Genomic DNA, 13,955 nt, shown 5'->3' on the forward strand with positions numbered 1-13,955 from the left:
TTATCAAACAATTGCAAATTCCAACTCAACGTCATTCTAAGCCTTACATGCTTCAATGGCTCAAGATAATGGAACAATGAAGGTAGTTTCTCAAGCTTTGATTTCTTTTACCTTGGGAAAGTATAAAGACGAGGTCATATATGATGTGTTACCTATGCATGCTGGAGATATTTTGCTTGGGCAACCAATGACAATTTGATCGATAGGTTTTGTATGATTGGTACTTGAATAGGTATTCTTTTACAAAAGATGGAAAAAAAACAACTCTTGCTCCTTTATGTTCGAAGGATGTATTTTCTAATCAATTAAAGTTAGAGAGAAAAAGGAAAGAATTTGAAGAAAAAGAATTGAGAGAAAAAAAAGAGGTGAGTGAAAAGTTAGATAAATACCTACAAGAAATTCTCTTTTTATTCGGTCAACCAACTCTTTTGACTACTTTAAGAGGTAAGATAGTCATATGCATATAGTTTTCACTTGCCCTCCAATCTGACTGATTTTCAACTAGGTAGACGAGTTCTGAATATGCTGCCAACAAATATTCATTAGGAAATGCAAGAATACTTCTCCATGATTCTAAAAACGTTGATTCGCTCGATATTTTCTCGATGCATTGTAAAACAAAGTAGCTACAATGTCATTCTTATATTTATCATTCAAATTTTGAGTCAAATGTTGGACACAAAAGCCATGAAATGCGGAGGGAAAAACAAATGAAATACCCTTGGAAAAGCATGTTTTCCGATCTGCCACAAAGCTTAGATTAGGCACCTTCTCTATTACACCTTTCAATTTCTCTAAGAATCATTGTATTGAGGCATCTGTTTCTCTATCAACTACTCCAAAGGTAAGAGGATAAATCTTATTGTTACCATTTAAGCAAATGACAACTATCAACTAACTCCGATATTTGTTCTTAAGAAATGTTCCATCTATGACTATAACCAATCTAATGCAATTTAAGAATCCTCGAATACATAGACCAACAACCATAAAAAGATATTTGACAATCATCTTCAAGTTCCATATGAAATATTGTACCTGGATTTGTAAGTTCGGGTGTTTAATCATATCTAAGCAATAGATTATATGACTCTTCAGGAGACCCTTGCACTCGTTCATATGCATTTTCTTTAGCACGATGTGCTTTTTCATAACTCATATTTATGTCATATTCTTGTCCCATGTCTTCTATGATATCACGTGGTTTGTAGAGGCGACCGATTCCCTTGAATTTGGACTTTATTAATTCTCTAACAACCCAAGATTTTGCTTGCCTATGGTCACGATTCAAAAACTCAATAGAACATGAATGAACTTTGACATACATTTTAATCTTGATTATATTTGAATCATTAAATCTCATTGCTCGCAATCTCCAACCACACTTGCTGTCAATGCATCTAACAAAAAGAACATTTTTTGTAGACTTTTTTACTACAAACTGAATTTTTTTTCATTGTCAAGACACTTAATCTCATTGACAAATATTTATTGCAAAAAAGTATTTGTCCTACATCCAACTCCTCACTTGTAGAGCTTTTTTCAGAGCAATCCCTCCTTTTTGTCTTCAACTTTTAGCTAGAGAAGTTGTAGTGAACTTTAGCTTTTCCTTTGGAATCTTTTGTAGGAGCATCTCTATATTGTGGGATGTCAAGCGATTCGTTCATCTTTTGAATTATATGACTCGTATGATTCTCATATAGCTGAAGTGGTCCCTATCATGTTATCACACAAGCCAACTTGAACTTCACCAATATGAACTTCATTCTCATCTAATGTATCCATTGCAATTGGAGGATGGGGGTTTAAGTTATGAACTTGGTTGCTCCCGGATACTGAATTGTAATTTTTGTTGAACACTTTCTTGCTTTGATTAGTTCTATGATCAAATGAGACATATAGAGGGACCTTCAATGAATTTTCACTAAGAATATAAAATTTTAAATCACAATTATTTCTTAACTCAAATGGAGGAGCTTTGTTTTTCACTTTTATCTCATATATGTATAATATTGTTATGTCGAACTCTGTAGAGTCAACTTCTACAAAGTCATATAATTATGCATATAAATCTTTATGTGTTATTTCTTTACTAACAACAATACTTTTTAACATGCCTCCTTCATATTTTCTTCGTTCCCCATCCCATGTACCATCGTAAAGCACTAAAATCCAAACATGTGACAAAGGAAAAAATAACAAGAAAAGAAAAAAATCTAAAAACTTTTTCATGTTTATTAAAACACACCATAGCTTGTGGACGTTCACCAAAGGAGAGGATAAACGGCACTGGAGTAGAAGCGGAAACTTAAATAAGAGAAAGAATGGATTGTAAAAATTAAATAAGAGTAATTTAGACATTTGAGTTGGTAAAAGTGAACCTTTTCAAAATGAATGGTAAAATTGATTTAGCCTATTTTTGGCAGTTAAGGTATCTTCCCGAATGGAGCCTAATCCAAATTTTATGGCCCGATGTGTTGATGGCCCAATTTGGTGACAATGGAAAGGTCAAAGGAAATGGCTAAGCTGACTGTGAGCTTAAAATGGAAGTGAAGAAATTGGAAGACACAAGTCCACAATGGTGTCAACTTTAAGGGCCTTTGCCCCCACATTCAATCGCTATCCGTCTCGCGCCTTTTCAATCAAAACCCAGATGGATTCCATCACCAGAAACCCCGACGGCTACACCTCCACCTCCGCTTCCACCTCTAAACCAACAGAAACTCCGATCACCTTGCAGGAATGGCAGGGCTGGGGCTCCACCTCTCCTGTTCCCACCATGGTTACGGAAATTATCGACGAATTGAAGGTCTTGGAGAAAACTGTTGATGCCCAAATGAGTTTTGGTGGTAATGGCGGCAAACTTCAGGTGTGCCACATACCCATTGGATATGTTTTTCGCCTCTTCTTCTACTTTGTTTCTTTTTGGTTGATACTGCAACAGATTTTGTTGAATTCTATACTCAATTATTGTTTCTATATCCTTTGCAATCAATCAACTCATCTAGATATTGTTAATGGAGTAAACAGCAACTTGGAATTTTAGATTGATTCATGTCTTCTCTTTCAAAATGGTTGTGGAAATTCTTAAACGAAGTGAATGTCATATGGAGACTTATTAGAAGTAGAGTTTAGATAATCTCAGTTCGTCCACCAAACAGCAGCTGGTAGTAATTTCCCTGATCCTTGGGATGGATTGACATTTCTAAAAGTAAAACCAGGTCTTTCATGGAAAAAGGATCACTTTTTAACTTAGCATTGGCAGGAGACTTGGGTAGTCGGAAGATATATGGTTGGATTCTAACCCATCTTGCAACTCGTTCCCTAAATAAACTTTATGGATTGTCCAACACGAAAGGAAAGTTGGATTGAGATGCTCAGCTCAGTTTTTCCTCAAGCTGGGAGCTTGTCTTGGTAAGTCAGAATGATTATTAATGTTCCTGAAAATTTGAAAATTGGGGAAATTATCATGTAAATTACCTAATCTTCAACTTGACCCACAGATAAAGTAAGTTAAACCTGAATTTAGCCAAGCAGATATGTGATGGAAACTTCCCTAAAAATCTTAGTTCTTCCATTAGACCTTGCCTTCTAGGAGTCTTAATGCGCAGAAAGATTTTAAAAGACATTTTGTATCTATCTATATCTCCATGAGTTTGCAAAAAATCCTGCTCTTGTGAGGAAACCGTAGACTGCATTTTATCCACCGTATTTATTTTTACTACTAAAAGTTGGAAACTTCTTTGCAAACTTTTTGTTGATTTGGTGCCAATCTTAAGACATCAGAAGCTGGCTTCTAAATCTCATGAGGTCCTTTTTTATGTAGCAAAACTAGGATTCTTTGGTTAAGGCCCTCAGGGATTATTTGCAAAGATTTTAAATTCAAAATTTTGGTTCATTTTGTGAACATGTATTAACATTTTTAAGTTCGCTGCATAGGATTTTTTTGTAACTACTGCATAGTCTCCATCCTTATAGATTGGAAGGTCTTTTTGTATTTCTTCTCTTGGGCAAAGTGATGCCTCATCACTTTGTCCCCTAGATTGTTCCATTCATATTACTTGGTAATTCTCCTTGCTTCTGAGATGGCAGAACTATTCCTGCAGTATCTTTTTTGGTTAGTAAACATGTGGAACACGAATCAAGTTTAGATAACCATTCCTTGAACCATGAGACCGTGGTGCTATATATTTTGCTACCTATTTTATTCATTGTGCAAATGATTGCCTTGTTAATGTTAATCTTTGGCATTATTTCAGGGATATTTCAAAACTCAGGAGGACAAAAAACACCGAGCTACATATCAGGCTCTAGGTAGTTCTGAGCAGAAACTGCAATTCTTTTCTGCTCGACAAATTGCATGTCGCTTACTTGGGAGCAGGGATTATCTTTGTCAAAAGGTATAATCCATCTTAAATGATTCTGTATTTCTTGGGGTTCTATTCATATTAACACGACCAGTTTGTTGAATGTGTTTTTTCAATGCATTTATTAAGAATTGATAGGTTTTTTAGTATCTAAAGACCCTTATTGTTACTTTATGTAACATATCTGCCTTTGTTGTGTTCTTTTGAATCTGTTTAGTGCTGGCTGCCTTTTGAGGATTGTATGTGTTCAAGAGTCAAACATTGTTCTCTATGGGATAGAGCACGGTTTTGGCTATATATGCATCCAAAGGTCTGTACTGCTCGTTGATTCTTTCATCTGCTAAACATGACATGAAGTTTATCTAGAGTTATTGTTCAGGATTTTCTGCGGCAGAACAACACAGGGAAGTTGTTATTGCAAGTATTTGGTAAAGAAGCCACAACTTTGTCCCTCTATGGTATCTCCGAACATGAAGAAATTATGTGGAATGCATTCAAGTCCGCAGGTAACTGTATTCCTTGTGTAACCTTTAACAAGCCTATAGCTTTATTTACTATAGCAAGAGCTAAATTTATCTTATTCTAGGTCTAAGAAGATAAGTATTTCTTTAAGAAATTTATGATATTACACTGAAATTTTGAATCCATGAATACTGACTTATTAGGATATTGAGTGTCTATAAAGTGGGGAAGGAAGGAGTTAGACATTTGGTAAGTTAACTAGAGCTTGGGAGAGATATCAAGAGGAAAGGGTGCAACTGTCTCAAATTTCTTGTTTATGTAATTTCTTCATTAAATTGAAATATAGTTTTCTTCAGCATTTACTTTGTGTTTGGATATCTAACAGATGTATATGGACAGTGGCTATCATCAATAAACTGTTGTATGGTTTCCACACTGTAATAACTCATTAGGAAAGGTTTTATGGCATGTAGACTATTTTCTTCTTTTGTTTACTGTGATTTTCCAAATATTATTCAGGTAGAAGCAAAGTTTGTTGCCTTTATCCCAACAAGAATGCAACTTCTAAAGGTGTTCAGGAGGCCTTCGGCTCTGAACTCTCAACTAAGCAAGAAAACACACAGCAAATGGTACATACCTTCTGAAGCAGTGTAGTTAATGTTCCTTTGTGATTATACTCATTATTCACTGTGAAGCTAGAATTTTACTTTATACATATTATTAAATGGTAATGATGCAAGTATAGACTACATGGTGGTTGGATATACACATTATGAAAGTATATACTCATCACTCAATGTTAGCTAGAATTAACTCTCCCACAATGTGTGACCTTTATGGTTGGATATACCTGTGGAACATTATTTATGGAAGAATTCTGTTAGGCCACCTGTTATATGGCAGTACAGTAGGAGAAGAAGCAAAGGAATTGCACGTGTAATGGAAGTATAGTTGCTATGGCTGGGACCCACAGTTAGTTAGAAAGAGGGGAAGGTTTAAACAGCGGGGAGGTGGGGAGTCAGGGAGTGAAGTTATGAAAATTGTGTGAGGCGGTTGCCTATTCCTTGAGAGATAGGAAAGGCAGAGACAGGGGTTAGGGTTACACATTTGAAGTAGTATATAAACTGGGGTTGGAGAATAAAGTTGCGGATGCATTATCTCAGCTACCTCTGTTGGTGCACTTAACTCATTTGTCAGCCCCTGCTCTGTTGGATATGGCAGTGATTAAAGAAGAGGTGGAGAGTGATTTGTGATTGAGGAAATCATCAATAGACTGAAGAAGGATGAAGAGAGTGTGGCTGATTTCTCTCTACATCATGGAGTGTTGAAGTACAAAGGTAGAGTGATGTCCAATTCTTGAGCTTTACTGCCTACTCTATTACATACATATCATGATCCGGTATTTGGTGGACATTTGGGTTATTTGAGAACTTATAAACGTTTGACGGGGGAGCTGTACTGGGAGGGAATGAAGGGAGATGTAAAGAAATATTGTGAAGAATGTGTTGTTTGTCAGTGTAACAAGAGTTTGGCTTTATCTCCGGTGGGTTTGTTGATGCCATTGGAAATTCTGTATGCCATATGGAGTGACATTACGTTGGATTGATGGGTTACCAAAGGCTAGAGGATTTGATGTTATACTGTTGGTGGTGGATAGACTTAGTAAATACGCTCATTTTTTTGACTTAGTAAATACGCTCATTTTTTTTACTCTGAAGCATCCTTATACGGCAAAATCTGTGGCTGAAGTGTTTGTCAAGGAAGTGGTTCGGTTTCATGGATTTCCAAAATCCATAGTATCTCATTGTGACAAGGTCTTTGTTAGAAATTTTTGGTGTGAAAGGTTTAGATTGTTCGGTGCATGACTGAATCGAAGATCAGCCTATCGTCGACAATCAGATAGCCAGATTGAAGTGGTGAACTGGAGCATCGAGGCATACCTTTGTTGCTTTTGTGGAGAGACCAAAGGAGAGGTTATCATGGTTGCATTGGGATGAGTACTGGTACAATACCACGTACCAAATTTCTATGGCCTAACCCCATTCCAAGCAGTGCATGGATGATTACCTCCTCCGTTGATTTATTATGGAGATTTAATACTCTTAATTCTACCCTTGATCAACCACTCAGGGAAAGGGATGTGACCTTTGTGTTGAAGGAACATTTACGGGTAGCTCAGGAAAAAAATGAAAAAATCTGCAGATAAAAAACTGTGGTATGTGGAGTTTCAGGTGGGAGATTTGGTATTTTTGAAGATTTGCCCCTACCGACAAGTGTCATTGCGGAAGTGGAGGAACAAAAGACTGTCTCCAAAATTTGTTGGGCCATATCAAGGGCTGGAAATAATTGGACCAGTGGCATAGAAATTGGAATTACCTCCATCAGCTTCTACACATCCAGTCTTTCATGTCTCACAGCTGAAGGGAGTGTTAGGAGAGCATCTGGAGGTACAGCACACATGGTGCCTTGTCTGAAACTCATGAGTGGGTGACCAAACCAGAGGAGGTTTATGGATACCGGAAGAATCCTACAATGGGAGTGTGGGAAGTACTGATTAGTTGGAAAGGATTACCTCCTCATGAAACTACTTGGGAGGTTTGTGATGATTTTCAGCAGCAATTTCCACATTTTCACCTTGAGGACAAGATGATTTGGAGAACGAGAGAAATGTTAGGCCACTATTATATGGGCAGTACAGTAGGAGAGGAAGCAAAGGAAGCGCATGTGTAATGGGAAGTATAGCTGCTAAGGCAACCCACAGTTGGTTAGAAAGAGGGGAAGGTTTAAATAGAGAGGGAGTTGGGGGGAGTGAAGGTGTGAAAATTGTGTGGGATGGTTGTCTATTTCTCGAGAGATAGGAAAGGCAGAGAGAGGGGTTCAGGTTTCCATTTTGTTCTTTGCTATTTGTCTTTGTTCTTGTTCGAGACTTGGTGATAAACCAATTCCTTGTAATAGCTCTTGGCATCTTCACTAAATAAGAATCATCCAAAGTTGGTGTTCTATCAACTTCTAGGCACAGCTATTCAATCCGTACAGTTTCAAATAACATACTTTGTATTCTGGAATGATGATGTTTTGTTTTTTTGGCCATGCTTCTGTTTTTGTAAAATTTTCTGTTCTTCCAGTTGATCAAGGTCATAATGTTCTTGTTGATTCTGCTCATAGACTGATGGAGATGGAATTCTGAATTTTATTTTGATTGACGGTACTTGGAGCAACTCTGCTGCAATGTTCAACCGACTTAAGGTAATGTTATGTAGCATTTTTGTTTTATGTCTTCTAAGCCAATGTTTTTCCCATGACAAAATGACTGATTAGTATAAGCCACATGACATACAAGGACAGGATTTTGAATTTTAGGATGATGTCTTAATTGTTTACCATTTCATTTTATTTAACAGAAGCATGGTCAGATAGGAAATCCACCCCAAGCAAATGTGAAACCAAAATTTACCAATTTTTAACAATATAAGCCACATGACATACAAGGACAGAATTTTCGAGTACTCCAAAACGAGGCCGGCCATCTAGCTCCCCCATCTGTCAGCAATATTGAGAAGGATTCTCAAATTTCTTTTATTCCATGATTTCTGAAAGGGTGATCTTATGAAGTTGGACCACCATAGGATCTTGGTTTCTGGAGATTTTGTCAATGAAAGCAATTATAAATATAAACTCCGTACTTTTAGATGGCACTACCCAACAGAAATGGGCCTCAATCAGTTCATTTCCCGTAGTTGATGGACTGCTATCACATATGCCTTTGTTGGCTCTTATATTCAAATATCCCCCATCGCTACAATGAAATGAACATCCCAACAATAGGTCCTTGTTCCAAGTATCATGGTCCTTTAGGAGGTCGTGAAATCAACAAAAGAAAAACGTCAATTCAGTTTGAACCTTCATAATGTTCTTTTGGTTCCTTTTTCAGATTTGGATGCTTGATTGATAGCTTAGGTTCACTGTGTGGTTGATATTCCGACTGAGATGGACCAAACTTTTGGAAACTACTCTATAAGAAGTATATTCTAATGTGATGATTGTTGAAATTATGTAGGAGCAAGCTATATTGGTTTGGGGGGAGGATATTCCATGCATATCATTGTCTACGGGCTCCTCTGCAATGCATAAACTCAGGTAAGAATTTAAGTTATCCAATATATAGCTGGGTTTTCACGAGTCCTGGGGGGAAAAGTATGATTCTTTTATATAATATTGACTGATAAGAGCTTGTCTGAATGTGAAGGCCTCAACCATCATGGGACCGTACCTGCACTGCTGCAGCGGCAGCTAGCCTACTCTTTGAGCTTCAACTCGTTCCAAAGTTCAGCTCTGTTGAATTCGAAAAACAGGGTGAAGCATTGGAAGATGCACTGGAAGTATTGTTAGAAGCTCTCACTGCTCGACGTATTCGGATGGGGCGGTCCATCACCCGTAAAGTAAGACATGCAAGTAGTTTTTGCTAATCGAAGCCGATGTTAGTTGAAACACCTGAGGTGCATGAAATTTTTTTATGATTTTATTGGTAGAACCATGCTAACATGACGCCTTCTGAAGCGGCTTGATTTAAATCTTTTCATTACACTTTTAGGATATCAAAACATTAACCTTGTCATCTTAAATTTTTACAAGTGTCAATTTAAACCCTCTACTTTGTTTTACTTTGAAAATAAACAAAATTGAGGGTTTCCAATTTAGGGTTTAAATTGATACATTTATAAAAATTCAAGGTTTAAATTGTCACAAATATTAGTTTAGGGTTTAGGATTTGAATTGATATAATTTTTAAAGTTGATTTAAAATGATACAACTCAAAAGGTTGAAGGGTATAAATTTATAAATTTTTTTTTCCCTTTTTTTCCTGCTTTCGGTGGCTTTACTTCCAAATTCCTTTCCTCACTGTCCTATTCCTTTTATGTCCATCCAATGAATTTCCATGTTGTCTTGATATATGTGACTCATTGTCTAATTGAGCAGAGGAGATTCCCTTTCTTTTCTTTTCTTTTCTTTCTTTTGAAATATAATCTCTTCTTTTATTTCAGTTTAATCTCATACAAAAAGGATAATGAATGCTCTAAAAAAAAAATAGTAAGAATGAGATTGACACGTAACAAAGAATGATTGAATAAGTAGATGATATATATACAAAGATGAATGTAGATGTACAATTTCATATAATCGGTACATAAATGGATCATCTGCCTTTTCCTTGTACTCTTCCTATCTCTTCTAGTTTACTTATAAATAAAGCTTTAAAGAAAGTGAATTTTTCTTTCTTTATTAAATCTTGAAGTGTGACATTTTATATATTTATTAATTACTAAATGAAAAACAATGGAAATATAAAATTCCTGTTATTAGCATGGTTCTAAATTTGTAAGGGTTGTATTAGTAGACAAATATTCTAAACCACAAATACTGTTGGAGTGGTTTTAAATTAGAAAGGGTTGGGCTATAGTTAGCACCTTTTTAAGTTAGCAAAGATAAAATTGTTGTGTAGTCCCATATAAATGAAAACCAAATTTATTTTTTATCAAAGAGTCAGAGTAGGTGAGCTTTAAATCAAACATCCTAAAAATGTGTCATAATTGTGTTTAGTTGCAATGGACCAAACATCTATTCTCCCACTGCTACATCCTTTACACCACAAACCCCTTCACTTATTCCACACCTACGGATTCCAACGATATATCAATTCCCATTTTGTAAACCATACCACCTTTTGACAACTGTATTAAATAAATATTGTAAGATGGGTTTATACTAATATCTATGCTTAGAAAATGTTTCATAATGGTGGATATTTGAACTTTTTTAGACCGTGGTTGCTTAAGTGAGCAAATTTAAATGCTTACATACATGAGAAGAAAAAAAATTAAAAAGACACATCATGGCATCATGCTAATGTATCATATCCTTGTCGTCTTTCTACTCTCAACCTTTCACATCCTCAATTTTCTATTATTTCGTTGCCATTATATATACTTCTTGTATGTGTTGTTACCTCAATAAATTTAAATTGTTTAAGAAAAACTTCAAAATTAGGAAAAGGGAAAAAAAAGAAAAGGAACATTTTAAAACATGTTTATAATTTACCCAAGTGCAAAATCAAACTTTTCTTTTGCTTATTGAAAATGAAAAGTCTTGTTTTTCTTTATATTACATGTACAAGTCACCCCCTTTCTTCAAAAGTTGTTTTTTGAACACAAATATTCCCCCAAACCCCACAGAACACGTTTTTCTTCATTCCATCATTTCCTAAATTTTCATTACAATAATGAAAAATATAAACTAAAAACTAGTATTTCTTTAATGTCCAAAATAAGAGACTTTCAACAATATTCCCTATCATCTATCATTTCTTTTGACAACAATTAAAAAAAAAGGCAACATACAAAGCTTCTCCGCAAATGCAGCCACGACCGTCACCGTCGCCGGCGGAGTTCATCTATGAGCCGTTACAAGAGTTTCAATAAATCTCAATCCATCAAATTTAGGAGCAAATTTATCGGTGGAAGACGATGATGATGAAGAAGAAGAAGAAGAAGAAGAAGAAGAAGAAGATGAGTTCTCTCCTTCCTTTCCCTCCTGCGTAATTAAAACTTCCCAAATCTCAAAAGGCAAGAAATTTACAGGATCAAACAAAAAAATTGAGGGTTCAAGATCTTAAAGGAAGGATGTTTTTAAAGAGGGAAAAATGATGAATCGTTGGTTTAGAAGGGTTACCTGGCGAGGGAATAGAACTTTAGGGTTGCAAACAAGGGTAGAGGAAGAAGGGGAGGCGACGGCGGCGGAGGCGGATGCGGCGGCGACGGAGGCGGCGATGAAACCTGATTTCTTCATAATGAAAAAAAAGAAAAAGAAGAAAGAAGAAAGAATTAGAGAGTGTTTCGAGGGAAAATGAAAAGAAAAGTAGAAGGCAATGTTGATGAGGCAACCAGCGACGCGACGGCGTATAAATAAACTAAATAATCAATTAATATTAATATGTGGAGAGTGGAATTTTTGTAATTCACTAATAATTGGCGCGGCTATTGTCCGCCTCTTCTACATCTCCTCAAATTACCTTTTTCACCCTACCTTTTATTCTTATTTTATTTCCATATCAACTTTTTATCAATTTGGAAACATTAATGAATGTTATTAAAAGTGTCAATTCAGCTGCATTACACCATTATTCACTTTCTTTTCCTTTCTCTCTCTCAACCCTTTCCACTCTACTGCCCAATAAACACCTTTTCTAATCAAACATATTCTTTTTACACGTTTGTTAAACCAAAATAATAATAATAATTTATATAAAAGAAAGGTGCTTAGAATAAATTAGTTGAGAGAAGAGGGAAGGGTAAAATAGTAAAATGAGAGTATTGAAAGAGAAGAAAATGACAGGCAACAAAAGAGGTGTAATTTCGTAAATATGGCTACAAAATTAAGGCTTTTGCGGGATATCAAAGTTGATTTTTTCGAGGTGAGCGGTTAGGAGTTAGTCCTCAGGCGTCAGGCCCTACTCTCATTCGTCCAATTATTTCTTACGCATCCAATTACTCTTCTCCGCGTGTATGGTCCCGATCCAACCACGTAAATCCATCTCCTTCACTACCTCCCCATCTTCCCCATCGCCTCCTACATCTTTACAAGGCACGGCGGAGCCACCGCAGCAGTGGACCAATTCACATCCCTTTTTTCTTTTCTTTTCTTTTTTTTATAATCATATGGTCGGTGTCCTTTTTAAAAACTATATATTTTTCAAGATTCAATTATTACCGTAATTTTGTAATCAAATCAATTAATTATGTATTTATTACACAATTCTTTGTCATTCTGATCTAAATCCTATTTTATGGATCTAAATAAATTATTAAGCATCTATCATCTTAGGCACGCATGCAACTTTCCCATTCTTCACTTAACCTTCTGTCACATTTCTAGAAATGCATTTTCATTTTATTTTGTTTCTTAATATATTTATTGTATTAGTATAGAAGAAAAAAAAAACAATAATGTTTCTCAAGACAAGAGTTGTTTAACAAAAACAAATAAAATAGGAAAATGATGAGACATCTTAAGTGATTTCTTTGAGGGTATTGATGTCATTGTAAAGCATTTATGACTTCTTTTTCTCGTGGAATATTTATAATGTGACACGTGCTTCACCTTTTTATGTTAGTTTGACCTTTTTTCCCTCCTTAAGTCTTGAAGTCTTTATAATGTTGATGAGCTAATTGGACTTGCACTAAATGAAATTAGGGGAATTTGTTTCCCTTGGGTACGGATTTAGTTTTAATTTGGTTCAAGTTTTGTGTTTCGTCTTAATTAGTATCTTAGATTTTAGGATACTTTAATTTTGTTAAGATCAAAAAATTTATACTATTAACCCTCCTTCTATATTCATTTCTTTGTTTTTGACTTAAAAGTTTAATTTTAAATAACTATGGAATGAAATTTTAATTTTAATTTTAATAATCATCAGAAATAATAAAACTTGTTTAATTATAATTTTTTTAATTAATTAATAGAGGTTAATCTAAGAACAGAAAAATAAATATTTAGTGAAAAATCTAAGTTAAAAGTTTAATCTCAACCTAAAAATTAACATTCTAAAACATACTACTAATTAAAGTAAACTAAACTATAAATGTAACGTTGAAACCAAATGAAAACCATGTTTAAAAGTCAAGGACTCAAATTTCTAAAAATAAATTTACAACCTAAACTTTACTGTTTTATCAATTGAAATTCTAAATTAATAAGTGTATCCATTTAGACTTTAGACTTTATGTTATGATTAATTTAAACCTCCTAAAAAAGATAATTAATATAATCATAAATTAATATAAACTCTTTACTAACTTTACCTTCAGTTATCCTTAATAGATTATATATTTATAAAAACAATGAGCATTTTCAAATATTTATAAAAATATAACAAGATTTCAGAATTTAGTGATGATAGATACTAATAGCATTAATAGAACTTGATCCGAACCTATTAACGACTATATTGATAAGATCTAAAATTTGTCTTGAAAATGATAGTTACGTATGCCATAAAAAACTCCCATTCTCTTGGTTGAAACTTTGTTTACACCTCACATTTGTCAGCCTGAGACTAATTAGAATATTCCC

At 34.9% G+C, this 13,955-nt stretch overlaps 2 protein-coding genes across 3 annotated transcripts; one reads left to right on the forward strand and one right to left on the reverse strand.

Moving 5' to 3' along the window:
• Positions 1-2,540: 2,540 nt before the first annotated feature.
• On the forward strand, positions 2,541-9,685 carry LOC101203963. 2 transcript variants are annotated; one of them, XM_004139893.3, is made up of 8 exons: positions 2,543-2,869; positions 4,260-4,400; positions 4,585-4,677; positions 4,747-4,873; positions 5,349-5,458; positions 7,995-8,075; positions 8,887-8,966; positions 9,076-9,685. In XM_004139893.3, exons 1-8 carry the CDS (start codon positions 2,579-2,581, stop codon positions 9,293-9,295), a joined length of 1,143 nt encoding a protein of 380 aa, XP_004139941.1. In that variant the 5' UTR covers positions 2,543-2,578; the 3' UTR covers positions 9,296-9,685. The 2 variants fall into 2 exon arrangements, with proteins under 2 accessions (XP_031743227.1, XP_004139941.1); XM_031887367.1 differs by lacking the exon at positions 7,995-8,075 and having other exon boundaries at positions 2,541-2,869.
• Positions 9,686-11,041: 1,356 nt separating this feature from the next.
• LOC101203720 (cell wall integrity and stress response component 1) lies at positions 11,042-11,936 on the reverse strand. The gene is made up of 2 exons (XM_004139892.3): positions 11,556-11,936; positions 11,042-11,417 (listed from the first exon to the last, which is right to left on the reverse strand). Exons 1-2 carry the CDS (start codon positions 11,670-11,672, stop codon positions 11,274-11,276), a joined length of 261 nt encoding a protein of 86 aa, XP_004139940.2. The 5' UTR covers positions 11,673-11,936; the 3' UTR covers positions 11,042-11,273.
• Between the last annotated feature and the right edge of the window lie 2,019 nt (positions 11,937-13,955).

This window comes from Cucumis sativus, chromosome 6 (genome assembly GCF_000004075.3).
Source record: "Cucumis sativus cultivar 9930 chromosome 6, Cucumber_9930_V3, whole genome shotgun sequence".
Taxonomy (NCBI): Eukaryota; Viridiplantae; Streptophyta; class Magnoliopsida; order Cucurbitales; family Cucurbitaceae; genus Cucumis; species Cucumis sativus.

Coding starts and splice junctions, on each gene's coding strand:
- LOC101203720 (XM_004139892.3), bottom strand. CDS start 11,672: ATGAAGAAATCAGGTTTCATCGCCGCCTCCGTCGCCGCCGCATCCGCC. Junction 11,418..11,555: donor AAGTTCTATTCCCTCGCCAG/GTAACCCTTCTA, acceptor TTAATTACGCAG/GAGGGAAAGGAAGGAGAGAA.
- LOC101203963 (XM_004139893.3), top strand. CDS start 2,579: ATGGTGTCAACTTTAAGGGCCTTTGCCCCCACATTCAATCGCTATCCG. Junction 2,870..4,259: donor GTAATGGCGGCAAACTTCAG/GTGTGCCACATA, acceptor GCATTATTTCAG/GGATATTTCAAAACTCAGGA. Junction 8,076..8,886: donor CAATGTTCAACCGACTTAAG/GTAATGTTATGT, acceptor GAAATTATGTAG/GAGCAAGCTATATTGGTTTG.